This window comes from Oryctolagus cuniculus, chromosome 12 (genome assembly GCF_051225735.1).
Source record: "Oryctolagus cuniculus isolate XC-2025 breed Fujian yellow rabbit chromosome 12, ASM5122573v1, whole genome shotgun sequence".
Classification (NCBI taxonomy): domain Eukaryota; kingdom Metazoa; phylum Chordata; class Mammalia; order Lagomorpha; family Leporidae; genus Oryctolagus; species Oryctolagus cuniculus.
This window is the reverse complement of record NC_142878.1, coordinates 40,979,987-41,007,669: the sequence shown is the minus strand read 5'-3', so window position 1 is coordinate 41,007,669 and position 27,683 is coordinate 40,979,987. Positions and strand designations below refer to the sequence as shown.

The 27,683-nt window shown below is 45.6% G+C and overlaps 1 protein-coding gene across 2 annotated transcripts; it reads right to left on the bottom strand.

Moving 5' to 3' along the window:
• Positions 1–353: 353 nt before the first annotated feature.
• On the bottom strand, positions 354–27,449 carry EAPP (E2F associated phosphoprotein). 2 transcript variants are annotated; one of them, XM_089309792.1, is made up of 6 exons: positions 27,285–27,449; positions 16,229–16,410; positions 14,418–14,513; positions 9,973–10,090; positions 7,477–7,590; positions 354–919 (listed from the first exon to the last, which is right to left on the bottom strand). In XM_089309792.1, exons 1-6 carry the CDS (start codon positions 27,356–27,358, stop codon positions 643–645), a joined length of 861 nt encoding a protein of 286 aa, XP_089165918.1. In that variant the 5' UTR covers positions 27,359–27,449; the 3' UTR covers positions 354–642. The 2 variants fall into 2 exon arrangements, with proteins under 2 accessions (XP_089165918.1, XP_089165919.1); XM_089309793.1 differs by lacking the exon at positions 9,973–10,090.
• Between the last annotated feature and the right edge of the window lie 234 nt (positions 27,450–27,683).

Genomic DNA, 27,683 nt, shown 5'->3' with positions numbered 1-27,683 from the left:
CTCTCTCTCTTTGTCCACTCTGCCTGTAAAAAAAAAAAAAAAAAGGGGGGGGGAGTTTGGAGGTGGGCATTTGGCATGAGACACTTGTACCCCATATCAGAGTGTCTGGGTTCAATACCTGGCTCTTCTCCTGACTCCAACTTCCTGCTAATGAGAACCCTGGGAGGAAGCAGCAACAGCTCAAATAATTGAGATCCTGCCTCCCACATAGGAGACCTGGATTGCATTCCCAACTAGCCTTTGCAACCATGTGGAGAATGAACCATAGAACCATAGAGAGGGGGCTCTGTGTCTCTTCAAATTTAAAAATAATAACAAAACTCAAAAACAAAGATTACTCCAACTCCAGAACATTTTAATTCTAAAGAGCTTTAATAAGTAAAAAGCCCTGCAGTTTCCAAATGTTCATCAGAAAAGGAAAGAATAATCAGTCCCATCAGTACTGGGAGGAAATTAAAGGACAATAAAGGAAAGGGAAGAGAGATGAAGGTTGGTAACTACCCTCACCCAAAAAGATAAAAACACTGCTTCCTCTAGTAACAACTCAATGTTACCATTACAATAAGGAATAGGCCAGAGGAAAAGAACTGTCCCCATTTGCCTTACATACAGAATCAGGGAGTTAAATGCCAGTTGCACTATTTAGGAATGGCTTGCTAAAACGTTGAAAAAATGAAAGACTTCGTCCTTGTCGTAGACTGCCACCTCAGTGGAACATTCGGTGCACATGACTGGGTGATAGATTTCTTCCACTCCTGCCTCCGCTTGCTCTGCAGCATCTTCATGGGTAGACCTCATCTTCTTATGGCCCCGCCTTTTCTTCCTGTTCTCTGGAGCTTTGTATCTTAGAACCTCCTCTTTGTTGACTGAACAATTCATCACAAACATTGCTCTATATTGAGTTTTGTAAGATTCATGCCTAAGAATAAAATGGAGAAATTAGTATTCATGAATTAGAAATGGAGAATTAGTATTTATGTTCTATTTTAATAGTTATCCACTTAGATAAAACATTTGGAAACACCAAAACTTAATGAAATATCTACCAAAGACAAGACAGGAACAAAACAGCAACCTATCAAAAGTTACAGGATAAGCAAAAGCAGTGTTAAAAGGCAAGTTTACACAGGCCAGTGCTGTGGTGTAGCAGGTAAAGCCTCTGCCTGAAGTACCAACATCCCATATGGACTCTGGTTCATATCCCAGTTCCTCCGCTTCTGATCCAGCTCTCTACTATGGCCTTAGGAAAGCAATGGAAGATGGCCCAAGTTCTTGGGCCCATGCACCCATGTGGGAGACCCAGAAGCAGCTCCTGGCTCCTGGTTTCGGATCGATGCAGCTCTAGCCATTGCAGCCAATTGGGAAGTGAACCAGCATATGGAAGACCTCTCTCTCTCTCTCTCTCTCTCTCGCTCTCGCTCTCTCTGCCTCTCCTCTAACTCTGACTTTCAAATAAATAAATAAATCTTTAAAAAAAAGTTATTTACATCAATTGATATCTACATCAAGAAATTGGAAAAGCACCAAATAAATGAGCTATCGATATATCTCAAGGACCTAGAAAAACAACAGCAAACCAAACCCAAAACCAGTAGGAAAAAAGAAATAATTAAAATTAGAGAAGAGGGGCTGGCACTGTGGCATAGCGGGTAAAGCCACAGCCTGCAGTGCCAGAATCTTATATGGGCGCCAATTCAAGTCCCAGCTGCTCTACTTCCAATCCAGCTCTCTGATATGGCCTGGGAAAGCAGTGGAAGATGGCCCAAATCCTTGGGCCCCTGTACCCACATGGGAGACCTGGAAGAAGCTCTTGGCTCCTGGCTTCAGATCAGTGTAGCTCTGGACGTTGCGACCATTTGGGGAGTAAACCAACGGATAGAAGACCTCTCTCTCTCTCTCTCTGCCTCTCCCTCTCTCTGTGTAACTCTTTCAAATAAATAAATATATTTTTTAAAAAATTAGAAGAAATCAACAAAATTGAAACAAAAAAATACAAAAGATCAGCAAAATGAAGAGCTGGTTTTTTGAAAAAATAAACAAAACTGACCACACCAAAAAAAGTGAGAGAGAACAAGCCAAAAAAAAAAAAAAAGGAGGAGACCCAAGCCAATAAAATTAGAGATGAAAAAGGAAATATAGCAACAGACACCACAGAAATAAAAAGAATTATCAGAAATTACTATAAAGAGCTATATGCCAACAAACTGGGGAACCTAGACACATACAACCCACCTAAACAGAGCCATGAAGACATAGAAAACCAACAGACCCATAACCAAGATGGAAATTGAATCAGTAATAAAGACCCTCCCAACAAAGAAAAGCCCAGGAACAGATGGCTTCACTGCTAAATTCTAACAGCCATTTAAAGACCACTACTCCGACTCTTCTCAAGCTATTCAAAACAACTGAAAGGGAGGGAATCCTCCCAAACTCTATGAAGCCAGCATCACTTTAATTCCTAAACCAGAAAAAGATGCAGCTGAGAAAGAGAATTACAGACCAATTTCCCTGATGAACACAGATGCAAAAATCCTCAACTAAATTCTAGCCAATCAAATCCAACAACACATCAGAAAGATAATCCAACCCAGACCAAGTGGGATTTATCCCTGTTATGCAGGGATGGTTCAACATTTGCAAATCAATCAGTGTGATACATCACATTAACAAACAAAAGAACAAAAACCATATGATTATCTCAATAGATGCAGAGAAAGCATTTGATAAAATACAACTTTTTTCATAATGAAAACTCTAAGCAAACTGGGTATAGAAGGAACATTCCTCAACACAATCAAAGCAATCTATGACAAATCCATGGCAAGTGTCCTATTGAATGGGGAAAAGTTGGAAGCACGCCCACTGAGATCTGGAACCAGACAGGGATGCCCACTGTCACCATTGCTATCAGTGAGGTCCTGGAAAGTTTTGGCCAGAGCCATTAGGCAAGAAAAAGAAATCAAAGAGATGCAAATTGGGAAGGAGGAAGTCAAATGATCCCTATTTGCAGACGACATGATTTTATCTATATATAGGGGATCCAAAAGATTCCACTAAGAAACTATTGGAACTCACAGAAGAGTTTGGTAAAGTGGCAGGATATAAAATCAATACACAAAAATCAATAAACTTTGTATACACAGACAATGCCACAGCTGAGAAAGAACTTCTAAAACAAAGCCCATTCACAAAAGCTACCAAAAAAAAAAAAAAAATCAAATCCCTTGGAATAAATTTAACCAAGGATGTCAAAAACCTCCATGATGAGAATCACAAAACATTAAAAGAAATAGAAGATACAAAAAAAGGGGGGGGGGGGGAATCTTCCATGTTCATGGATTGGAAGAATTGATATAATAAAAATGTCAACACTTCCAAAAGCAATTTACAGATTCAGTGCAATACCAATCAAAATACCAAGAACATTCTTCTCAGATATAGAAAAAATGGGGGCCGGCGCTGTGGCACAGTGGGTTAACACCCTGGCCTGAAGCACCGGCATCCCATATGGGCGCCAGTTTGAATCCTGGCTGTTTCTCTTCCGATCCAGCTCTCTGCTATGGCCTGGGAAAGCAGTAGAAGATGGCCCAAGTGCTTGGGCCCCTGCACACCCGTGGGAGACCTGGAAGAAGCTCCTGTCTCCGGGCTTTGGATTGGCGCAGCTCCAGCCGTTGCGGCCATCTGGGGAGTGAACCATCGCATGGAAGACCTCTCTCTCTGTCTCTACCTCTCTCTGTAACGCTGTCTTTCAAATAAATAAAATAAAACTTTTAAAAAAAAAAGAAAAGAAAAAATGATGTTGAAATTCATATGGAAACACAGGAAACCTCGAATAGCAAAAGCAATCTTATACAACAAAAACAAAGCTGGTAGCATTGCAATACAATTGCAATACAGATTGCAAGACATACTACAGAGCAGTTATAATCAAACCAGCCTGGTACTGGTACAAAAACAGATGGACAGACCAATGGAACAGAATAGAAACGCCAGAAATCAATCCAAGTATCTACAGCTAACTTGTATTTGACAAAGGAGCTAAAACCAATCCCTGGAGCAAGGACAGTCTCTTCAACAAATGGTACTGGGAAAGCTGGAGTTCCAAACGCAGAAGGATGAAACAAGACCCCTACCTTTCACCTTACACAAAAATCCACTCAAAACGGATTAAAGGGGGCCAGCTCCGTGGCACAGTAGGTTAATCCTCCGCCTACGGCACCAGCATCCCATATGGGCACCGGTACTAGTCCTGGCTGCCCCTCTTCCAATCCAGCTCTCTGCTATGACCTGGGAAAGCAGTAGAGAATGGCCCAAGTGCTTGGGTCCCTGCACCTACATGGGAGACTGGGAGGAAACACCTGGCTCCTTGCTTCAGATCGGTGCAGCTCCAGCCGTTGCGGCCATCTGGGGAGTGAACCAACGGAAGGAATACCTTTCTCTCTGTCTTTAGCTCTGTCTGTAACTCTACCTCTCAAATAAATAAATAAAATCTTTAAAAAAATGGATTAAAGACCTAAATCTATGACTGACACCATCAAATTATTAGAGAATGTTGAGGAAACCATGCAAGACATTGGCACAGGCAAAGAGTTCTTGGAAAAGACCCCAGAAGCACAAGCCATTCAAAGCCAAAATTGACAAATGAGATTACATCAAATTGAGAAGCTTTTGTACTGCAAAAGAAACACTCAGGAAAGTGAAGGGGCAATCAACAGAATGGGAGGAATTATTTGCAAACTATTCAACTTATAAAGGATTAATAACCAGAATCTACAAAGAGATCAAGAAACTCTACATCAACAAAACAAACAGCCCAGTGAAGAAATGGGCAAAGGACTTAAGCAGACATTTTTCAAAAAAGGAAATCCAAATGGCCAGCAGACTCATGAAAAAATGCTCAGGATCCCTAGCAGTCAGGGATCAGGAGTTTCACCTCACCCTGGTTAGACTAGTTTTCATACAGAAATCAACAAACAACAAATGCTGGCGAGGATGTGGGGAGAAAGGTACATTAATCCACAGTTGGTAGGAATGTAAACTGCTAAAGCCACTAAGGAAGACAATATGGAGATACTTCATAAATCTGAACACAGACCTGCCATATGACCCAGCCATCCCACTCCTGGGAATATACCCAAGAGAAATGAAATCAGTATATGAAAGAGTTCATCTGCACCCCCATGTTTACTGCACCCCAATTCATAATAGCTAAGACATGTAATCAACTCAAATGTCCGTCAACTGAAGACTCGACAAAGAAATTATGGGATATGTACACTATGGAATACTACAAAGTGGTAAAAAAAAATAATGAAATCTGGTTATTTACAACAAAATGGATGAATCCAGAAAACATCATATTTAGTGAAATAAGCCAGTCCAAAAGGGACAAATACCACGTTTTCCCTGACCTGTGATAACTAACAGAGCACCTAAAAGGCAATCTGTAGACATAAAATTGACACTTTGAGAAGCATTGACTTGAACAGCCTTTGTCTTGACTGTTGAGGAACATTTTTTTAATACTATTTTTTGAACTCTACTTAACATAGAGTTAAAATTTGTATAAAGTCAATTGAAAATAGATCTCAGTAAAAAATAAGAGTGGGAATAAGAGAAGGAAAAGGAAGAGGGGTTGGGAGTAGGTGTAGGAAGGTGGGCATGGTGGGGAAGAATCACCATGTTCCTAAAGTTGTAATTATGAAGTGAATGAAGTTTATAACTGTAAAGCTGTATAGTTCTGCATACATTCCTACAGACCTACTTCTAACGGTACAGTTTAAAAACTTGCCATGGAATCCCAAATCCCCTTAAACTGGGTGGTAAAAATACCATCTTAGGCCGGCGCCGCGGCTCACTAGGCTAATCCTCCGCCTAGCAGCGCCGGCACACCGGGTTCTAGTCCCGGTTGGGGTACCGGATTCTGTCCCGGTTGCCCCTCTTCCAGGCCAGCTCTCTGCTGTGGCCAGGGAGTGCAGTGGAGGATGGCCCAGCTGCTTGGGCCCTGCACCCCATGGGAGACCAGGAAAAGCACCTGGCTCCTGGCTCCTGCCATCGGATCAGCATGGTGCGCCGGCCGCAGCGTGCCGGCCGCGGCAGCCATTGGAGGGTGATCCAATGGAAAAGGAAGACCTTTCTCTCTGTCTCTCTCTCTCACTGTCCACTCTGCCTGTCAAAAAAAAAAAAAAAAAAAAAAAAATACCATCTTAAGTGTTAAATGATTATATGGATAGGATTAAGTATTTGGTAATAATAACAGATAGAATTAAAAAAGAGTGAATGCTCCAACATAGGAAGCAGTCCTCTCTCTGCCTCTCCTTTCTGTGTAACTCTTTCAAGTAAATAAATAATTCTTTAAAAAAAAAAAAACAAAAAAAAAAATACTTTTGGGTCCATTGCTGTGGCATAGTAGGAAAGTTTCTGCCTGTGATGCCAGCATCCCACATGGCCACCAGTTCAAGCCTCAGCTGCTCCACTTCTGATCCAGCTCCCTGTTAATGTGCCTGGGAAAGCAGCAGAAGACAGCCAAGGTCTGTGGGTCCCCACATCTACATGGGAACATGCAAGAAGCCCCTGGTTCCTGGCTTCAGTCTGCCCCAACCCTGACCATTGTGGCCATTTGAGGAGTGAACCAGTGGACAGAAGACCTCTTTCTCTGGGGATGGCGCTGTGGCATAATAGGCAAAGCCGCTGCCTGTGGTGCCCGCATCCTATATGAGCACCAGTTCGACCACTCAGGGAGTGAACCAGAGGATGGAAGACCTCTCTCTCTGCCTCTCCTTCTCTCTGTGTAACTCTGACTTTCAAATAAATAACTAAATCTTTAAAAAAAAAAAAAAAAAAAAAAGAACTCTTTCTCTCTGTCTCTCCCTTTCAAATAAATAAAATAAACCTTAAAACAAAAAAGTTTTTAATACAACTATATATCAAAAATTCTTTGTATAGATATTGATCATGTAGCACCAAGGATATGAGTACAGAACCTTATTAGAGGCTGGCGCCGTGGCTCACTAGGCTAATCCTCCGCCTTGCGGCGCCGGCACACCGGGTTCTAGTCCCAGTCGGGGCGCCGGATTCTGTCCCAGTTGCTCCTCTTCCAGGCCAGCTCTCTGCTATGGCCAGGGAGTGCAGTGGAGGATGGCCCAAGTGCTTGGGCCCTGCACCCCATGGGAGACCAGGAGAGGAGAAGCACCTGGCTCCTGGCTGCGGATCAGCGCGATGCGCCGGCCGCAGCATGCCGGCGCGGCGGCCATTGGAGGGTGAACCAACGGCAAAAGGAAGACCTTTCTCTCCTGTCTCTCTCTCTCTCTCACTGTCCACTCTGCCTGTCAAAAATAAAAAATTAAAATTAAAATTAAAAAAATTAAAAAAAAAGAACCTTATTAGAATTCCTGAGCACCTTAAAAGTCTACTTCTGACTTACAGGATCACCAAGCTACTTTTTAACCTGTTTTTGTGTACCCTTCACATTACCTCTGGCAATCAAGGCACAGGGTGGTCATGCAGGCAGGGCAATTCAAAACAGCATCACTATTTGGAACTGGCTGTTGTTGCTGGCGTGGTCTCTGTAGTCCAAAACCGTGATAACTAGAACAAAAAAAGAAAATGTACAAGGAGAAGGACATACTAAAACCAGATCTTGATTTGTAGTGCCACCCTCCAAAAAGCGGAACCAGTACTCCTTGGAGAAATGGTTGAGTCAAGGAAAGGTTATGTCTCCCTGCTAATGTGCCTGGGAAAGCAGTGGAGGACAGCCCAAGTGCTAGGGCCCATGCACCCACATGGGACACCCTGGAAGAAGCTCTTGGCTCCTGGTTTGGACTGGCCCAGCTCACCTGTTGCAGCCATATAGGGAGTGAACCATCAGATAGAGGACCTCTGTCTCTCCCTGTTACTCTGCCTCTCAAATAAATTAATTAAGCTTAAAAAAAAAAAAATGCAGAGTTACAGAGAGAGAAGGAGGGAGAAAGAGAGAGAACGACAAAGAGAGAGACAGAGAGAGAGACCACCCACCCAATGGCTGTCAAGGTTTCAGTTGGCACCTGTTCCCCTCTGACACAGTCTTATTGTCGTATTTGAGTTTCCAGCACTTCCTTACTCTCTGGCACTATAAGAACTCTATGAGTCTCCCATGTGGGTAGCAGGAATTCCAGTACTTGAGCCACCATCTGCTGCCTCCCAGGAGATTGGATCAGAAGCTGAGCCAGGACTTAGACTTAGCCACTTTGACATGGGATGTAGTTAATCCCAAGTGCATCTTAATCTCCTACACCACAATACTCTCCCTTGTACTACATCACAGCCCTGACCCTGTAACTCAGAATTTCAAATAAATAAATAAATCTTTTTTAAAAAATGCAAAGTAACTTCAAACAGTTATTGAAGGGGCCAGCGCTGCCTGCAGTGTCACATCCCATATGGGCGCCAGTTCAATTCCTGGCTGCTTTGATTCCAATCCAGCTCCCTGCTAATGTGCCTAGAAAAGCAGCAGAGGATGGCCCAAGTGCTTGAGCCTCTGTACCCTTGTGGGAGAAGAAGAAGAGGCTACTGGAATCTGGCTTCAGTATGGCCCAGCACCAGCCATTGTGGCCATTTGAGGAATAAATCAGTGGATGAAAGATCTCTCTGTCTCTCTCCCTCTCTCTCTCTACCTTTGAGAAATTAAATAAATAAGATTAAAAAAAAAGTTTGTGGAAAATGTAATTAAAAAAATTAAGGGGCAGACAAAGGACACAGGCTTTCCATGTTGGAGTGCCTGGGATTAAGTCCCATTTTTGCTTCCAATCCAGCTTCCTGCCAAGGTGCCTACTGGGTAGCAAAGATGGTCCAATTACTAGGGTTCCTGTCACCAATGCGGGAGCTCCAGATAGTTTCTGGCTGTTGTGGGCATTTGGGCAGTGAGCCAGAGGATAGGATATCTCTCCCTTTGACTGTCTGTCTTTCCCTCTTTGTCACTCCACCTTTCAAATAAGCACATAAAACTATTTTTAAAAAAAGATTCATAGGGGCCGGCGCTATGGCGCAGCAGGTTAAAGCCCCTGCCTGAAGCGCCAGCATCCCATATGGGTGCCAGTTCTAGTCTCAGCTGCTCATCTTCTGATCCAGCTCTCTGCTATGGCCTGGGAAAGCAGTAGAAGATGGCCCAAGTCCTTGGGTCCCTGCACCATGTGGGATACCCCAGAAAAAGCTCCTGGCTCCTGGCTTCAGATCAGCGCAGCTCCAGCAATTGCAGCCTTCAGGGGAGTGAACCAGCAGATGGAAGACCTCTCTCTCTGTCTCTACCTCTCCCTGTAACTCTTTCAAATAAATAAAATAAATCTTAACAAAAAAGATTCACACAAAAAGCAAAAAACAAAAACAAAAAAAGATTCATGTTTGGGGCTAGCATTTGGTACAGTGGTTAAAACACTGACATCCCACATCAGAGTGCCAGTAATGACTCCACCTCCAACTCTAGCCTACTGTTAACGTACATCCTGGGAGGCAGCAGGTAATGGCTCAACTATTTGGGTCTCTGCCATCCAACGTGGGCAGGAGACCTAGACTGAGTTCTGGGCTTTGGCCAAAAGATGAAATATCTATCTGCCTTTCAAATATATAAAAATTTTTTAAGATTTACATTTGTGGCTGTGGCGCAGGTTAAGCATCCACCTGAGGTACCAGCATCCCATACGAGAATGCAAAAGCAGAACACTGGGAGGCTCAGGTGGTGATGGCTCTGCCACCTAAGAGACCTGAACTGAGTTCCTAACTGTCTCAGCTCCAGCCCAGCCCCAGGCCTTGTGGGCATCTGGAGAGTGAACCACTCTCTCTCACTCTCTCAATTAAATACACAATTTTTTTAAATACATGCAGCTTTTTCCTAGTACAAATTTTCCATGAACTTTCTGAAGACCCCCGATACATTAAAATATAAATGTAGTAAAGTTATTTTTCTAAAGATTCTAAATATTAAGTTTAAACTCTTACCCCCTTCTTTGTGCATCAACCCAGGCCTGGTCTCTGTTATCTTTTTCAGGATCATACAGTAATTCATCATTTGTTGGAATCCTGTGTTGTTTCTTCTTTTTCTTCTTGGTCACCTGTGCTAATTTAGAAAAAGTTAAGGGTTCACACTTCTTATGCAGAAATGAAGAATTCCATCTCCCAAGCTACACTTTATTCTATTTTTCTAAAAAAAAAAAAAAAAAAGTTTAAAAGCTATTCCTTTAAATAAAGTTCTTGTCCAATTAGCAAGCCATTAAAATAAAGATGACAGAGAAAGCAAACTATTTCTTCATCAAAACCTAGTATCTCAAGGACCAAGTATAAATAATGAGAATTCAGAGTCTCAAACAGATGACTGAGGGCAGTGCTGTGGCACAGTGGGTTAAGGCCCCAGCCTGTAGCACCGGCATCCCATATGGGTGCTGGTTCAAGTCCCGGCTGCTCCACTTCTGATCCAGCTCCCTGCTAATGTGCCTGGGAAAGCAGTAGAAGATGGCCCAAGTCCTTGAGCTCCTGTACCTATGTGGAAGACCTGGAAGAAGCTCCTGGCTCCTGGCTTCTGATCAGCTCAGCTCTGGCCCTTGTGGCCATTTGGGGAGTGAACCAACAGATGGAAGACCTCTCCCTCTCTACCTTACTCTACCTCTCTCTGTAACTCTTTCGAGTAAATAAAATAAATCTTAAAAAAAAAAAAAAAGTCACTGAATGGGGCCAGTGCTGTGGCGCAGTGGGTTAACGCCCTGGCCTGAAGTGCTGGCATCCCATATGGATGCCGGTTCAAGTCCCAGCTGCTCCACTTCCCATCCACTTCCCATCCAGCTCTTTGCTATGGCCTGGGAAAGCAGTAGAAGATGGCCCAAGTCCTTGGGTCCCTGCACTCGTGTGGGAGACCCGGAAGAAGTTCCTGGCTCCTGGCTTCGGATCGGCGCAGCTCTAGCCATTGCAGCCAACTGGGGAGTGAACCATTGGAAGAAAGACCTCTCTCTCTCTCTCTCTCTCTCTCTCTCTCTAACTCTAACTCTAACTCTGCCTCTCCTCTCTCTGTGTAACTCTGACCTTAAAATAAATGAATACATCTTTAAAAAAACATAGTTGATCAGGGAATATAAACTGGGACTGTTAGCATTAAAAAAAAAATCACTGAAAACAAACCAAGAACAGAAACTATTTTTGATGTATAAATTCTCCACAAGTTCCCATATAAAAAGTGCAACTGAGGAGCAGGCATTGAGCCTCGCCTGAAGATACCCAGGCTCAATTCCCAGCTCCAGTTTCCTGTTAATATGCACCCTAGCAGGCAGTGATGACAGTTCAAGTAATTGGCTTCTGCCATCTAGCTTGGAGACCAAGACTGAGTTACTGGCTCCCAGATTTGACCCCAGACCTGCCCCAGCCATCGCAGGTATTTGAGGAGTTGATGAGCAGAGGGGAGCACTTTCTCTCTGTTATATGTACCTCTGCTTCTCTAAAATAAAATAAATCTGATGCTACTAAAATCAGAATAAAAATATTTCAAAATGAGTCAGGAGAACTCATAGCTATCCAGATATACTACACTTTTAAAATGTACTCTAGCAAATCAATAGTTAAGTACTAATATTTTTTTTTTTTTTTTTTTTTTTTTTTTTTTTTTTTTGACAGGCAGAGTGGACAGTGAGAGAGAGAGACAGAGAGAGAAAGGTCTTCCTTTGCCGTTGGTTCACCCTCCAATGGCCGCCGCTGCAGCCGGCGCACCGCGCTGATCCTGGCAGGAGCCAGGAGCCAGGTGCTTTTCCTGGTCTCCCATGGGGTGCAGGGCCCAAGCACCTGGGCCATCCTCCACTGCACTCCCTGGCCATAGCAGAGAGCTGGCCTGGAAGAGGGGCAACCGGGACAGAATCCGGCGCCCCAACCGGGACTAGAACCCGGTGTGCCGGCGCCGCAAGGTGGAGGATTAGCCTATTGAGCCACGGCGCCGGCTAAATATTTAAAAATATAAAATTGGGGCCAGAATTGTGGCACAGTGGACTAAGTCGCTGTTTATAACACTGGCACCCCCTGCGGGAGTGTTAGTTGAAGCCCTGGCTACTCTGCTTCTGACAGTTCCCAGGTTATACACCTAGGAAAGATGGCCCAAGTATTTGGGCCCCTGCAACCCAGTGGGAGACCTACATGAAGTTCCTAGCTCCTGGCTTCCGTCTGGCCCAGACCAGCCCACTCCTGTCTGTTGAGGCCATATGGGGAATGAACCAGCAGACTGAAGATTCTCTTCCCCATGGGGCTGGCACTGTGGCGTAACACGTATAGCCGCTACCTGCAGTGCCAGTATCCTATATGGGCACTGACTTGAGTCCCAGCTGCTCCACTTCTAATCCAGCTCTCTGCTATGGCCTGGGAAAGCAGTAGAAGATGGCCCACGTCCTTGGGTCCCTACACCAGCGTGGGAGACCTGGAAGAAGCTCCAGGCTCCTGGCTTTGGATCAGAACAGCTCCGGCTGTTGCGGCCATCTGAGAAATGAGCCAGTAGATGGAAGACCCTTCTCTGTCTTGTCTTGTCTTCTCTCTCTCTCTCTCTCTCTCTCTCTGCCTCTGCCTTTCAAATAAATAAATAAACCTTAAAAAAAAAAAAAAAAGATAAACTCTCTTCCCCCAACTTCAACCCTTAACTCTGCCTTTCAAATAAATAAATCTTAAAATTACATATATAGGAGCTGGTATTGGAACCCAGAAGGTGAACCACTGCTTGCAAAGCCAGAATCCCATGTCAGAGTACCAAGTTTGTGTCCCAGCTGTTCTGTTTCTGATCTAGTTCCCTGCTAATGCACCCTAGAAAGCAGCAGAGGGTCCAAGTACTTGGGCTCTTGCCACACACCTGGGAGAACCAGAGTTCTAGGTTCTTGTCTTCACCCTGGCCCAGCCCTATTTCCTGCAAGTATTTAAGGAGTGAACCAGTGGATAGAAGATGTCTCTCTATTCATCTCTGTGTCTCTAGCTTTATTTCTTTTATATAAATTTTTTTAAGATTTTTTTTTTTACTTGAAAGTCAGAGTTACACAGAGAGAGAAGGAGAGGCAGAAAGAGAGAGGTCTTCCATCCGCTGATTCACTCCTCAATTGGCCGCAATGGCTGGAGCTGTGCCGATCCCAAGCCAGGAGCTTCTTCCGGGTCTTCCAGGCGGGTACAGGGACCCAAGGACTTAGGCTGTCTTCTACTGCTTTCCCAGGCCACAGCAGAGAGCTGGATCAGAAGTGGAGCAGCCAGGTTTCAAACCAGTGTCCATATGGGATGCCGGAACTGCAGGTAGCAGCCTTACCTGCTATGCCACAGCGTCGGCCCCTCTAGCTTTATTTCAAATAAATTTTTAAAAATACAAATAAATGGGGCTGACGCTGTGGCGTAGCAGGTAAAGCTGCCACCTGCAGTGCAGGTATCCCATATGAGTGCTGGATCGCGTCCCAGCTGCTCCACTTCCAATCCAGCTCTCTGCTATGGCTTGGGAAGGCAGTAGAAGATGGCCCAAGTCCTTGGGCCCCTGTAACTGCATGGAAGACCCAGAAGAAGCCCCTGGTTCCTGATTTGGATCAGTGCTGCTCTGGCCGTTGCGGCAATTGGGGAATGAACCAGTGGATGGAAGACCTCTCTCTCTCTCTGCCTCTCCTTCTCTCTGTGTAACTCTGACTTTCAAATAAATAAATAAATATTAAAAATAAAGTAAAATAAAAATAGAAAAGTAAAAGGGCTGGCGCTGTGGCACAGTGGGTTAAGCAGCTGCCTGTGACATCAACATTCTATATTCTATATGAGAGACGGTTGAAGTCCCAGCTGCTCCACTTCCAATCTGCCTTCCTGCTAATGCACCTGAGAAAGCAGTGGAAGATGGCCCAAATGCTTGGGCCCTTGAGCCCCTGCCACCCTCACGGGAGACCTGGATGGAGTTCTGGATTTCTGTTTTTGACATGGCCCAGCTCTAGCCACTGCAGCCATATGGGGAGTGAACCAATAAATGGAAGCCCTTGCTCTTGCTCTCTCTCTCTCTCTCTCTCTCTCTCTGTCTTGCCTCCCTCTCTGTAACTCTTTCATATAAATAAATAAATCTTTTAAAAATAAAAATAAATAAGCAAATAAATAATAAGGAAAATCATTTGGAGATGTGAAAACAAATGCTGCTACTCCAAGGAAACTAAAGAGTTAGGGGAGTCAAGAGCCCTGAACAGAAGAGGTAGTGAATCAGGACAACTCTACCCTTGCAGCACCACTGCTGGTGCTGTGTCCTCACATGTCTCTATCCTCAACTTTTCTTAATTCTGCTTTTGCCTTCATATCAATGGCCCGCAGTTTCTTAAAAGATAAAACTCAGAGGAAAGTCTTAATATGAAATAATTTGTCAGGTAAACCTTTTTTCCTAAAATATAACTGCTAAACCCAGTAAATACCAGTGTAAAACTTACCTGCTTTGTCTTCATCCTCAGAATCAGAATCAAAATATATGTCATCATAATACTTTGTCAGAACCGTTCCAACTTTCCCATTTTCCGAGGAAGACCCTATTCAAACCAGAAATGAAATTTAGAGTAAACTATATGTAATTCACAAGAGAAAAACTCCATATATTCTTCCATTACCTTAAGGGACTACCAACTCATTCACAATCCCATTTGGAGGTGGAAATATTTTCACATCAATGATTTACTCAATTTCTTTGGCCTCTGCCTTTACAAATTAAGAGTTCCAAATCATGAGAAAAGTATTCTCCCTCCTTTCCCACACTATCCTTAAATGAAAAAGCCACTTCAGGTTGCCAGCAAATCTCTACCTTTCAGTCATGCAGTATATTGTGCAGAACAGGATATTAATGTCTTAGCTGACTTTAGGGGAAAGAGGGTAAGAACCCTACAGGAAGGCAGAGGAATGAGTCAAGGACATCCTCTTCTTCTCTTGGTTGTACCCAGTACCATGACATTTCCTCTATTTATCTCATAATTCTTCCTCTTAATATCTGCTTTAGCTTTTACCTTTATCATCATTGCTATTATATGCTTTCACTTCTTAACTGTTTAATAATGAGTCCTACTTTCCTTTCACACACCAGATTCTAGGTCAGGAATATTATACATAAAGACCAAGCACAATAATGAGGCATATTTCATTATTTATTACAATGAAACAAGAATTCGGGGCTGGCGCTGTGGCACAGGTTAATCCTCCGCCTGCAGCACCTGCATCCCATATGGGCACCGGTTCTAGTCCCAGCTGCTCCTCTTCCCATTCAGCTCTCTGCTGTGGCCTGGGAAAGCAGTAGAGGATGGCCCGAGTCCTTGGGCCCCCGCACCCGTGTGGGAGACCAGGAGGAGGCTCCTGGCTCCTGGCTTCGGATCGGCACAGCTCCTGCCGTTGCAGCCACTGGGGAGTGAACCCACGGAAGGAAGATCTTTCTCTCTGTCTCACCTCTCTCTGTTTGTAACTCTACCTCTCAAATAAATAAAATCTTTAAAAAAAAAAAAGAAAAGAAACAAGAATTCGTAATGACACCTATTTAAAGTGCTAGATCAGCACCATCTAACCCTAAAAATACTTCCACAGGCTTATATCTTTCTTTTTTGATCCTGAAGTAATACTATAAAAGGAAATGCAGGCCAGTGCCGTGGCTCAATAGGCTAATCCTCCGCCTGCAGCGCTGGCACACCAGGTTCTAGTCCCAGTCAGGGTGCCGGACTCTGTCCCGGTTGCCCCTCTTCCAGGAGGCCAACCCTCTGCTATGGCCCAGGAGTGCAGTGGAGGATGGCCCAAGTGCTTGGGCCCTGCACCCACATGGGAGACCAGGAGAAGCACCTGGCTCCTGGCTTCAGATCAGCACGGTGCGCCGGCCGCAGCACGCCAGCCATGGCAGCCATTGGAGGGTGAACCAATGGCAAAGGAAGCTCTTTCTCTCTGTCTCTCTCTCTCTCACTGTCCACTCTGCCTGTCAAAAAATAAAAAAAAATTTCAAAAAAAAATCAATGCTTCCTAGTGCAATATCTTCTTAACACCCACTGAGAGCTCTTATTTAAAAAAAAAAAAAGGAAATGCAAATAAACAGCACTAAAGTCTCTTTTTTAACAACACAGAACATTTCTCCACAGTCATCAAAGAAAACTCTGGCTCAACCAACTGAACACATTTATTCCCTTACTCAGTAAATATTGTCTGAGCACCTACTGAAAGTGCAAGCCTTTATGGAGCTCATGAAACTATACCTATGAAAACTGAACCCAAAGTTCACCTGTTCCCAGAGAGGACAACTTGTCCTCCATTGTTTGTATGGTAGAATTTAATTCAGCTTCCATTTCTTTTTCAAATTCATCTTCACTAGATGATTCACTTTCACCAGTAAGACATTCTCTGATGAGTTTTCGTTTTTGGTCTGGAGTTCCATGTAAAAGCACATCCACTTCATCTTCAGAACTAGTAAACGTTCATTCAAATGAGAAGAAAATACAAAAATATTTAACAAGTGAAAAACAAGTCTTCCATCATCACACTATCTACCATGTTTTAGATTTTTGTTTTTGTTTTTGTTTTTTGAGGCAGAGAGAGCACTCTCACCCACTGGTTCTCTCCCCAAATGTTCACATGGCTTGGGCTGGGCCAGGCTGAAGCCAAGAGCCTACAACACAATGCAGGTGTCCTGCTTGGGTGGCAGGAACCCACCACTTGAATCATCATATACAGCCTCCCAGAGTCTGTACTAACAGGAAGAAAGAGGACACAGAGCTGGGACTTGAAGACAGGCACATGATCTGGGACTTCAACTGGGGACTCAGGTGTTTTAAATCAGCCAAACACCTACTTTCTAAAAATAATTATAAGTTTTACAAGATCACATTTGATACATCTATCACATATTATATACAGCTAGTCTCACTTAATAGATTAACCAGTTTTGTGTATTTCTTTTTAATGAGTACATAACAGGGCCAGCATTATGGTGTAGTGGGTTAAGTCTCTTGCCTGTGACATTAGCATCCCATATGGCCACCAGTTCAAGTTCCAGCTGCTCCATTTACAATCCAGTTCCCTACTAATGCACCTGGGAAAGCAGTGAAAGATGGCCCCAACTCCTTGGGACCCTGCACCCATGTGGGAGAACCAAAAGAAGCTCCTGGCTTTGGCCTCACCCAGACTCAGCTGTTGCAGCCATTTGAGAAGTCAACCAACCAGCAGATAGAAGACCTCGCTGTCTCTCCAACTCTGCCTTTCAAAATAAATAAATTTTTTTTTTTTTTTTTTTTTTGCACAGGCAGAGTGGACAGTGAGAGAGAGACAGAGACAGAGAGAAAGGTCTTCCTTTGCCGTTGGTTCACCCTCCAATGGCCGCCGTAGCTGGCGCGCTGCGGCCGGCGCACCGCTCTGATCCGATGGCAGGAGCCAGGTACTTCTCCTGGTCTCCCATGGGGTGCAGGGCCCATGCACTTGGGCCATCCTCCACTGCACTCCCTGGCCACAGCAGAGAGCTGGCCTGGAAGAGGGGCAACCGGGACAGAATCCGGCGCCCCGACCAGAACTAGAACACGGTGTGCCGGCGCCACAAGGCGGAGGATTAGCCTAGTGAGCCGCGGCACCGGCCAATAAATCTTTAAAAAACAAAATGTATACATAACATTTCCTCAGGGCCAGCACTGTGGAACAGTGGGTAAAGCTGCTGTCTGCAGCACCAGCATTCCATATGGGTGCTGGTTCGAGTTTCAGATACTCCACTTCCCATCCAGCTCCCAGCTGGTGGTCTGGGAAAAACAGCAGAAGATGGTCCAAGTGCTTGGGGCTCTGCTACCCATATGGGAGACTCACATAAAGTTCTTAAATCCTGGCTTCAGCCTGGCCCAGCCCAGCTGTTGTGGACATCTAGGGAGTGACCCAGCGGATTGGAAGATCTCTGTCTCTCCCTCTCTCTCTGTAACTCTTTCAAAAAATAAATAAATCTTAACAACAAAAACACTACAATGGACATCTTTGTATATGTACTTTGTATATATCTTTCTGACCTCTTATACTATTATACTGCTTTCCAAGAACACCAATTCGTAATTCTATCCACAATGAAAAGTTTACTTCGCCAGACTGAAAATACATGATTAATACATAGCTAACATATCCACATATATAGCTAATATATACACAAAACATTAACAGATAGTCATTAAACATTACAAATCAAAAGGCACAGTGGTACAAAGAGCTGTAAAAGAAGACAAGCAGCTGTGGCTCTGCTACACACACGGGTGGTGTTCTCGGGTAGGAACATCTAGGAAGTAAATCAGCGGATCGGAGAATGCTTGTGCTTGTGTATGCTTTCTCTGCATCTCAAATGTTTAAAAATTTAAAGAGAAAGATATTCCAAATTCTGAGCAACTTTTTTAAAGATTTATTTTTATTTTATTTGAAAGGTAGAGTTAGAGAGAGGAAGAGACATAGAGAGAAATCTTCCATCCACTGTTTCACTCCCCAAGTGGCTGCAATAGTCAGGGCGGGGCCAGACTGAAGCCAGGAATCAGAAGCTTCTTCTGGGTCTCCCACATGAGTGGCGGGGCCCAAGCACTTGGGCCATCCTCCGCTGCTTTTCCAGGCATATTAGCAGAGAGCTGGACTGGAAGTGAAGCATCCAGGACATGAACTGGTGCTCATATGAGATGCTGGCACTGCAGACAGTGGCTTAACCCTGTGCCATAACACCAGCCCCTGCTGAGCAATTTCTGCAAATTCACTTTATCATCTGTGCCTGGGTTTCCTCATCCATTGAGAAGTAAACTAGGGAGGCCGGCACCATGACACAGTAGGTTAATCCTCCATCTGCAGTACTAGAATTCCATATGGGTTCCGGTTCTAGACCTGGTTGCTCCTATTCCAATCCAGCTTTCTGCTGTGGCCTGGGAAAGCAGCAGCAGATGGCTCAAGCGCTTGGGCCCCTGCACCTGCCTGAGAGACCAGCAGGAAGAAGCACCTGGCTTCTGGCTTCTGGCTTCTGGCTTCAGATCAGCACAGCTCCAGCCATTTCGGCCATTTGGGGAGTGAACCAAAAGAAGGAAGACTTTTCTCTCTGTTTCTCCCTCTCACTGTCTGTAAACTCTACCTCTCAAATAAATAAATAAAATCTTAAAAAAAAAAGTAAACTAGGCATCAGGAAGAATGTAATACAATCACAATAAGGAAAACTTCTTAAACATCTCTAATAGAATCAGTTGAACATAAAATATGTTCAATTATTCATGGACTGATGAAAACAGATTATTCTCACTGCTCTATTTTCGTTTTTTTAAATAACTTATTTTTTTAAGATTTATTTACTCTATTTGAAAGTCCAAATCACAAAGAGAAAGAGGGCCGGCGCCGCGGCTCACTTGGCTAATCCTCCGCCTTGCGGCGCCGGCATACCGAGTTCTAGTCCCGGTCGGGGCACCGGATTCTGTCCCGGTTGCCCCCCTTCCAGGCCAGCTCTCTGCTGTGGCCAGGGAGTGCAGTGGAGGATGGCCCAAGTGCTTGGGCCCTGCACCAGCATGGGAGACCAGGAGAAGCACCTGGCTCCTGGCTTCGGATCAGCGCGGTGTGCCGGCTGCGGCGGCCATTGGAGGGTGATCCAACGGAAAAGGAAGACCTTTCTCTCTGTCTCTCTCTCTCACTGTCCACTCTGCCTGTCAAAAAAAAAAAAAAAAAAAAAAAAGAGAGAGAGAGAGAAAGAGGCAAAGGCAGAAAGAGAGAAGTCTTCCATCCACTGGTTCACTCCCCAAACAGCTGCAATGGCCTGGGCTGGGTCAGGCTAAAGCCAGGAACCAGGAGCTTCATTGGGTCTCCCATGTGGGTACAAGGGCCCAAGCACCTGGGCCATCCTCTGCTGCATTTCCAGGCACATTAGCAGGGAGAAGGATGGAAAGTGGAGCAGCCGCAACTCAAACTGTTCCCCATATGGGATGCTGGCACTGTAGGTGGCAGCTTTACCCATTATGTCACAGCACCAGCCCCCTCTATTTTCTCTTATAGAACAATGCTATTGAGGCTCCAGCAGCAAGTAAATCAGAAAAATGTAATTCACAATCATCAGCTTTGTTAGTAACAGAGGCCTTAGCCAAACTTTACTACTGAGAGAATCTCCCATCTGACATTTCTCATTCTGACCACCACACTCCCTTTCTCCAATACCTCCACTTTCACTCAGATCCTCCTAACTGCGTCACTATAGCCTAAGAAGCTCCAGGCCTCCAACCTCTATTCTGTTTCACTCCATCCTAATCTTCCTTCCCAAACGTGATTCCTGGAGCTGGGGTGGCACAGAGTTTTAAGCCTCCACTTTCCAGACAGGCATCCCGTATCAGCTGATTCAAGTCCTGTGACTTCACTTCTTTTTTTTTTTTTTTTTAATTTTCAATTATCTTTATATACAGAAGATCAATTTAGCGTATGTTAAGTAGACTTCACTTCTGATCCAGCTTTCTGCTAACATGAGTCACAGGAACTCAAACACCTGCGCCACAATCTGCAGCCTCCCAGGCACATTAACCTGGATTGGAAGCACCCAGGACTTGAACCAGGCACTCAGATATGTAAAGCAGGCATCCCAAGTGGCAAAGCTTATCCTTCTGTGCCACACTGCCTATTCTTAACTTTTTAAAACAGCCTTCACGATCTGGCTCCGTGTATTTTTCCAAACTTAACTCCCACTATCACCCTCCATCTACCCAGTGGTCCCTAATTAAGGGCAGTTTTGTCCCCACAGAACATTTGGCATGCCTAGAGACATTTTCATTTGTCACAATTCAGGGAAGGGGCAAGAGCTAGTGCAGTTAGCAGGTAGACACTAGGAGTGTTGTCAAACATCCTAAAATGCACAACCCTTTTTTTTTTTTTTAAGATTTTATTTATTTTAGAGGTAGACTTACAGAGACAGGGAAAGACAGAAAGAAAGGTCTTCCATCCACTGGTTCACTCTCCAAATGGCTGCAATGGCCAGAGCTGGGCCGATCAAAAGCCAGGTGCCAGAAGTTTCTTCTGAGTCCCCCTTCGTGGGTGCAGGAATCCAAGCACTTGGGCCATCTTGCACTACTTTCCCAGGCCATAAGCAGAGAGCTGGATCAGAAGAACAGCCACGACACAAACAGGTGCCCATATGGGATGCCAGAGCCGCAGGTAGACGCTTAGCCTACTACACTACAGCATGGGCCCCACAAGCCAGTTCTCTGAACAAAGAATTCTGATCCAAAATGCTAGTGCTGCCAAGATCGAAAAACTCTTCCCTATCCTATATTCCAGTGTTTCCAAAGTGTGAGGATTATTTATGCAGTAGCAGGACAGATTACCCCCTAAGTAACACTGAATCCGTTGCTGGTAGGAAAATAGTTTGGCAGTTCCTTGTAAAACTAAATATACAACTACCACACAACCAATCAACTGTACTCCTGGGCATTACCCAGAGAAATGAAAACTTAAGTTCACACAAAAACCTTATAGTAGCTTTATTCACAAGAGTCAAAACTGAAAACTACCCAGATGTCCTTCAATGAGTGAATGGCTAAACTACGAACTATTCAGCAATTTAAAAAAAAAAAAAAAAAAAAAAAAGCAATGCATCTAACAATCCAGATGAATTCTTGCTGGGTCAGAAAATTCCCAAAGGTTATATGCTTCATGATTCCCTTTTAATATTGCTGGAATTACAAAATTAGAGAAATGGATACCAGATTAACCAGATTAGTGGTAGCTGAGTTCAGTAGGGTGTGGGAAGGATGTGAGCATGTTCATGACAGAGCGACAGAAGGCGTGGGATGTTCTCTATCTTGACTGCATTAACGTCAATATTCTGGATGTGATACTCCACTATAGTTTTGTGAATATGTTAATACTGTGGGAAGCTGGGTGAAGGGTTCAAAGAATCCCTTTTTTTTTTTTTTTTTTTTTTTTGACAGGCAGAGTGGACAGTGAGAGAGAGACAGAGACAGAGAGAAAGGTCTTCCTTTTCCGTTGGATCACCCTCCAATGGCCGCTGCGGCCGGCACACCGCGCTGATCCGAAGCCAGGAGCCAGGTGCTTCTCCTGGTCTCCCATGCTGGTGCAGAGCCCAAGCACTTGGGCCATCCTCCACTGCACTCCCTGGCCACAGCAGAGAGCTGGCCTGGAAGGGGGGCAACCGGGACAGAATCCGGTGCCCCGACCGGGACTAGAACTCGGTATGCCGGCGCCGCAAGGCAGAGGATTAGCCTATTGAGCCACAGAGCCGGCCAAGAATCCATTATTTTTTACAACTGTATATGAATCTATAAATTCAAAATAAAAAGTCTAATTTAAAAAACTGAATCACAAGGCAAGAAAATTGTTCGTTTTACAAATTTTCTTCAATCTCTCTAACAATTTCAAGTCTCAGTCTTTAGGACTGCCAGGAGAGGCAAACATGAGCCACAACTGGCATAATGGCAAAGAGTTAGTCCCACCTGCAACACTGGCATCCCATATCAGAGTGGGATATGGGATAGAGTCTCCACTACTCTGCTTCTCATCTAGTTCCCTGCTAATGCACCTGGGAAGACAATGGAGGATGCACCAAGTGCTTGGACCCCTGCCACCCATGTGAGCAACCTGGATGGAGTTCCTGACTCCTGGTTTCAGCCTGGCCCAGCCCGGGCTAATGTGGCCATTTTGGGAATGAACCAGCAGATAAAAATTCTCTCTTTCTACCACCTCTATCACTCTGCCTTTCAAATAAATATACCTTTTATTTTTTTAAATCTATTTTTAAAGATTTACTTATTTATTTGAAAGGCAGAGTGAGAGAAATAGAGAGACAGAGAAATCTTCCATTCACTGGTTCACTAGTCAAATGGCCACAATGGCCGAGATGGGCCAGGCAGAAGCCAGGACCCAGGAGCTGCATCCAGGTCTCCCAAGTGGGTGCAGGGGCCCAAGGACTTGGGTCCTCTTCCACTGCTTTTCCCAGGTGCCATTAGCAGGGAGCTGGATCAGAAGTGGAGCAGCCGGAACTCAAACCAGTGCCCATAGGAGATGCTGGCATTGCAGGTGGTGGTTTAACCCTTTATGCCACAATGCCAGCCCCAGTCCTCACAATCTTGATGAGTATGCCAAGTTACAAAGTTCTGAGCACTCTCCACTTAGGCCATGTCTAAGGGTTATATTTGCAGCAAGCAACCTTGAAGAATGAGATAATGCCGCCTCCTAGGACTTATTTATTTACTTATTGGCTATTAAAGAGGTGGATTCCAATCTCAAGTGTTCTTCAGCTTCAATGCCAATCCACTAAATGTGCAGCACACAACTAGGCCCCTCAGTGTTGAGAAGCAAGAAAAACCACACAAACACCACACTCAAGCTGCTTACTCTGCAATATACAGCCTTTTATCTCTATGAAAAAGTAGCAGGCTCCAATGAATTAGCTTATGAGTAGTATAAAATCAAACCTTTTTTCTTAAAGTTTTTATTTAATAAATATAAATTTCATAGGTACAACTTTTGGAATACAGCAGTTCTTCCCCCCCCCCATACCCCCTCCCACCCCTAAACCATCCTGGAACTTCCTACTTGCTTTCCCATCTCATTCTTCATTAAGATTCATTTTTAATTATCTTTATATACAGAAGATTAACTCTATACTAAGTAAAGATTTCAACAGTTTGCACCCACACACACACAAAGTATAAAGTACCGTTTGAAGACAAGTTAAAATCAAACCTTAGGGGCCAGCGCCACGGCTCACTTGGCTAATCCACCTGCAGCACCGGCACCCCAGGTTCTAGTCCCAGTTGGGGAGCCAGATTCTGTCCGGTTGCTCCTCTTCCAGTCCAGCTCTCTGCTGTGGCCCAGGAGTGCAGTGGAGGATGGCCCAAGTGCTTGGGCCCTGCACCCACATGGGAGACCAGGAGAAGCACCTGGCTCCTGGCTTTGGATCGGCACAGCGCGCTGGCCACAGCGGCCATTTAGGGGGTGAACCAACAGAAAAGGAAGACCTTTCTCTCTGTCTCTCTATAACTCTGCCTGTCAAAAAATAAAAAATAAATAAATAAAATAAAATAAAACCTTAGGGCCGGCACTGTGGCGCAGCGGGTTAATGCCCTGGCCTGAAGCACTGGCATCCCACGTGGGTACTGGTTCTGTCCCAGCTGCTCCTCTTCTGATCCAGCTCTCTGCTATGGCCTGGGAAAGCAGTAGAAGATGGCCCAAGTCCTTGGACCCCTGCACTCATGTGGGAGACCCGAAAGAAGCTCCTGGCTCCTGGCTTCGGATTGGCACAGCTCTGGCCATTGTGGCCAATGGGGAGTAAACCATCGGATGGAAGACCTCTTTCTCTGCCTCTCCTCTATGTGTAACTCTGACTTTCAAATAAATAATCTTTTTTTTTTTTTTTTTTGACAGGCAGAGTGGACAGTGAGATCGAGAGAGACAGAGAGAAAGGTCTTCCTTTTGCCGTTGGTTCACCCTCCAACGGCTGCCGCAGCCGGCGCGCTGCGGCCGGCGCACCGCGCTGATCCGATGGTAGGAGCCAGGAGCCAGGTGCTTTTCCTGGTCTCCCATGGGGTGCAGGGCCCAAGCACCTGGGCCATCCTCCACTGCACTCCCTGGCCACAGCAGAGAGCTGGCCTGGAAGAGGGGCAACCGGGACAGAATCCGGCGCTCCGACAGGGACTAGAACCCGGTGTGCCGGCGCCGCAAGGCGGAGGATTAGCCTAGTGAGCCGCGGCACCGGCCCAAATAAATAAGTAAATCTTTTAAAATAAATAAATAAAATCAAACATTAATAAGACACTTCTCAAACACCTAGTGCTGGGGCCAGCACTGTGGCACAGCAGGTTAAGCCACATCCTGCAGCACTAGCATCCCATATTGATGCCAGTTCAAGTCCCAGCCACTCCACTTCCAATCCAGTTCCCTGCTAATGCGCCTGGGAGATAGTGAAAGATGACTCAAGTGCTTGGGCCCCTGTACCCACATGGGAGACCCAGATGCACCTCCTGGCTCCTGGATTCAGCCTGGCCCAGCCCCGGCCATTGCAGCAATTCGGGAAGTGAACCAGTGGATAAAGATCTCTCTCGGGACCAGCACCATGGCTCACTTGGCTTAATCCTCCGCCTGCAGCGCTGGCATCCCATATGGGCGCCAGGTTCTAGTCCCGGCTGCTCCTCTTCCAGTCCAGCTCTCTGCTGTGGCCCGGGAGTGCAGTGGAGGATGGCCCAAGTGTTTGGGCCCTGCACCCCCATGGGAGACCAGAGAGGGGCACCTGGCTCTTGGCTTCGGATCGGCGTAGCTCTGGCCGTAGTGGCCATTTTGGGGGTGAACCAATGGAAGGAAGACCTTTCTCTCTGTCTCTCTCACTGTCTAACTCTATCTGTCAAATAAATTTTAAAAAATTTTAAAAAAGACCTCTAACTGCCTTTCAAATAAATAAAATAAATCTTAAATAATAATAATACCCACTGGGCATAGTTTTCAGCAAACAATATCTAATAATACTGCTGAGGCTTCACAGTATCTATTTACTTATTTATTTTTAATTGAGAGGAAGAGAGATACCACACTCCCATCAGCTGGTTCACTCCCCACATTCCCACAATGGCCTGGCCAGGACTGGAACTCCATTCAGGTCTCCCATGTAGGTTACAAGAAGCTAATTACTGGAGCCATTACCACTGCTTCTGAGAGTCCACATGAGCAGGAAGCCGGAATCAGCAGCTGGAAAAGAACCCAGGTGTTCCCATGCGGAATGTGAGCACAGGACGCAAGCATTTTAACCATTCAGTAGGCTAAACGTTTGCTCCCTGAAACTCCCCTTCACAGGGAATCCTGGTGCCCATCCTCACTCCCCACAACAGAAATTGTCCTGATTGAAGAAAGTACAACTCCACCAGAAACTTCCTCAGAAACAACTAATGTTTTAAGGTTTATGAATGGAGAGCAGGTGTTGTGGTACACTGGCTTCCCCTATCTGGAGTCCTGGTTCTAGCCCCAGCCACTCCGTACTTCCAACCCAGCGTCCTTCCAATGTGCCTGAGACGCAGCAAATGATGGCCCAAGTACTTGGGCTCCTGCCACACACAAGGGACCTGGATGCAGTTCCTGTCTCCTTGTATCAGCCTGGCCTCCGCTCTGCTGTTGCAGGCATTTGGAGAGTAAACCAGCAGATGGAATCTCAATCTTTCTCTGTCTCTCCCCACTTCTGTCACTCTGCCTTTCAAATAAGTAAATTTTTTAAAATAAAAGGGGGGGGGTATCAATAGGAGAGCTCTCTCCTCCCACCCCTGTAACTCTTCCATAAATAAATAAATCTTAAAAAAAAAAAAAAAAAAAGGAAAGAAAAAGCTAAATTGGCCTGGAAAACTCTTAACAACGTAACTCCAATTTCCCCCGGGGGAGGATAAATCCCATGCTTCCAGAAATCTCCACAGAATTTCATCTGTGTCCATCTCAGTCATCACTTCCTACAACGCTCTTCCAACATGTATACTTTATCTTCTTTTGCTATTTCACTGTGAGCCTGTGGAAGACAAGAATCTTATGTAGTGGTGCCGGGCTGGGTGCTGCGGCATAGCAGGTCAGGTGGCCGCCTGCAGTGTCCGCATCCCATATGGGCGCCAGATCAAGTCCCGGCTACTCCACTTCTGATCCAGCTCTCTGCTATGGCCTGGGAAAGCAGTGGAAGATGGCCCAAGTCCTTGGGACCCTGCACTCACGTGGGAGACTCGAAAGAAGCTCCTGGCTCCGGATCAGTGCAGCTGCGGCCGTTGCAGCCAATTGGGGAGTGAACCAGTGGATGGAAGACCTCCCCCCTCCCCCCGTAACTCTGACTTTCAAATAAATAAATAAATCTTAAAAAAAAAAGTCTTATGTAGCCTCTGAATTCCACAGCAAACATATATGCATTTTCAAGTCTGTTCAGGACTCCCTTATTTCCGTTAATGGCAGTTTAGTTTTCAAGAAGGGCACGGAACGTGTCCGTCTCACAAGCAACTTCTAAGAGTTACTGTAGTCCCTTCTTGCAGAGGAGACACCGAGGGTAAGTGAGGTGCCTTCCTTCACACTGCTAGTGAGCCGAGAAATGGGATTCGATTCACCGCTTCCCAAGATTAACACTGGGACTGCGGAATCTCCCTCTTCCCCGCGGCGGCGACGGCCACGACTCCCCGCAAGTGCGTGACCCCATCAGGAACCCCCGACACCACAGTGGGGCGCGGACAGGTACCCGAACCGCGGGGCCGAGGGTCCTCCCAGCTCGGCAGGCGCAGCCGCCGAAGGCCGCCAAGACCCAGTCTCGGCCTGAAGGCCCGGTGACCGGGGTAAGACATGGGGCCCACCTGCTCAGAGCTGGGTCCTCGTCGCTAGGCTCCTCAACCGCATAAGGGTCGTAGTCATCCGACAGCCGGTTCATGGCGGCCGGGGGAAGGGGCCACACAGGCCACACACACCACACTAAGCACCCTCTCTGTTTACTCCGCCGCTGCCTTCCGGGTGACGTCTGCACGCCACTTCCGGGCCGCACTTCCGAGTCCTCGTTGCGCGCTTGCGCAGATCGCGCGCCCCGGGGCGGGGCCGGAAGCGGGGAGCAAGGGGCGAGGGGCGGGGAGCGGGGTACAGGGGGTAGGTGTCAATTTCACCATTGCATTGTGCGGCCGCTCCTTAAGGGAAAACAGCAGCTACCTTGCAGCGCTTTTGGTAATAATCAGCACTCTCGAAAATGGGGCTCTCCGAGATGA

Excerpts from the sequence above, each read along its gene's own strand:
- EAPP (XM_089309792.1), bottom strand. The coding sequence starts at position 27,358 with ATGAACCGGCTGTCGGATGACTACGACCCTTATGCGGTTGAGGAGCCT. Across the intron at positions 16,411-27,284 it reads GAGGACCCAGCTCTGAGCAG|TTCTGAAGATGAAGTGGATG; the intron begins GTGGGCCCCATG and ends AACGTTTACTAG. Across the intron at positions 14,514-16,228 it reads GTTGTCCTCTCTGGGAACAG|GGTCTTCCTCGGAAAATGGG; the intron begins GTGAACTTTGGG and ends TGGTTTGAATAG.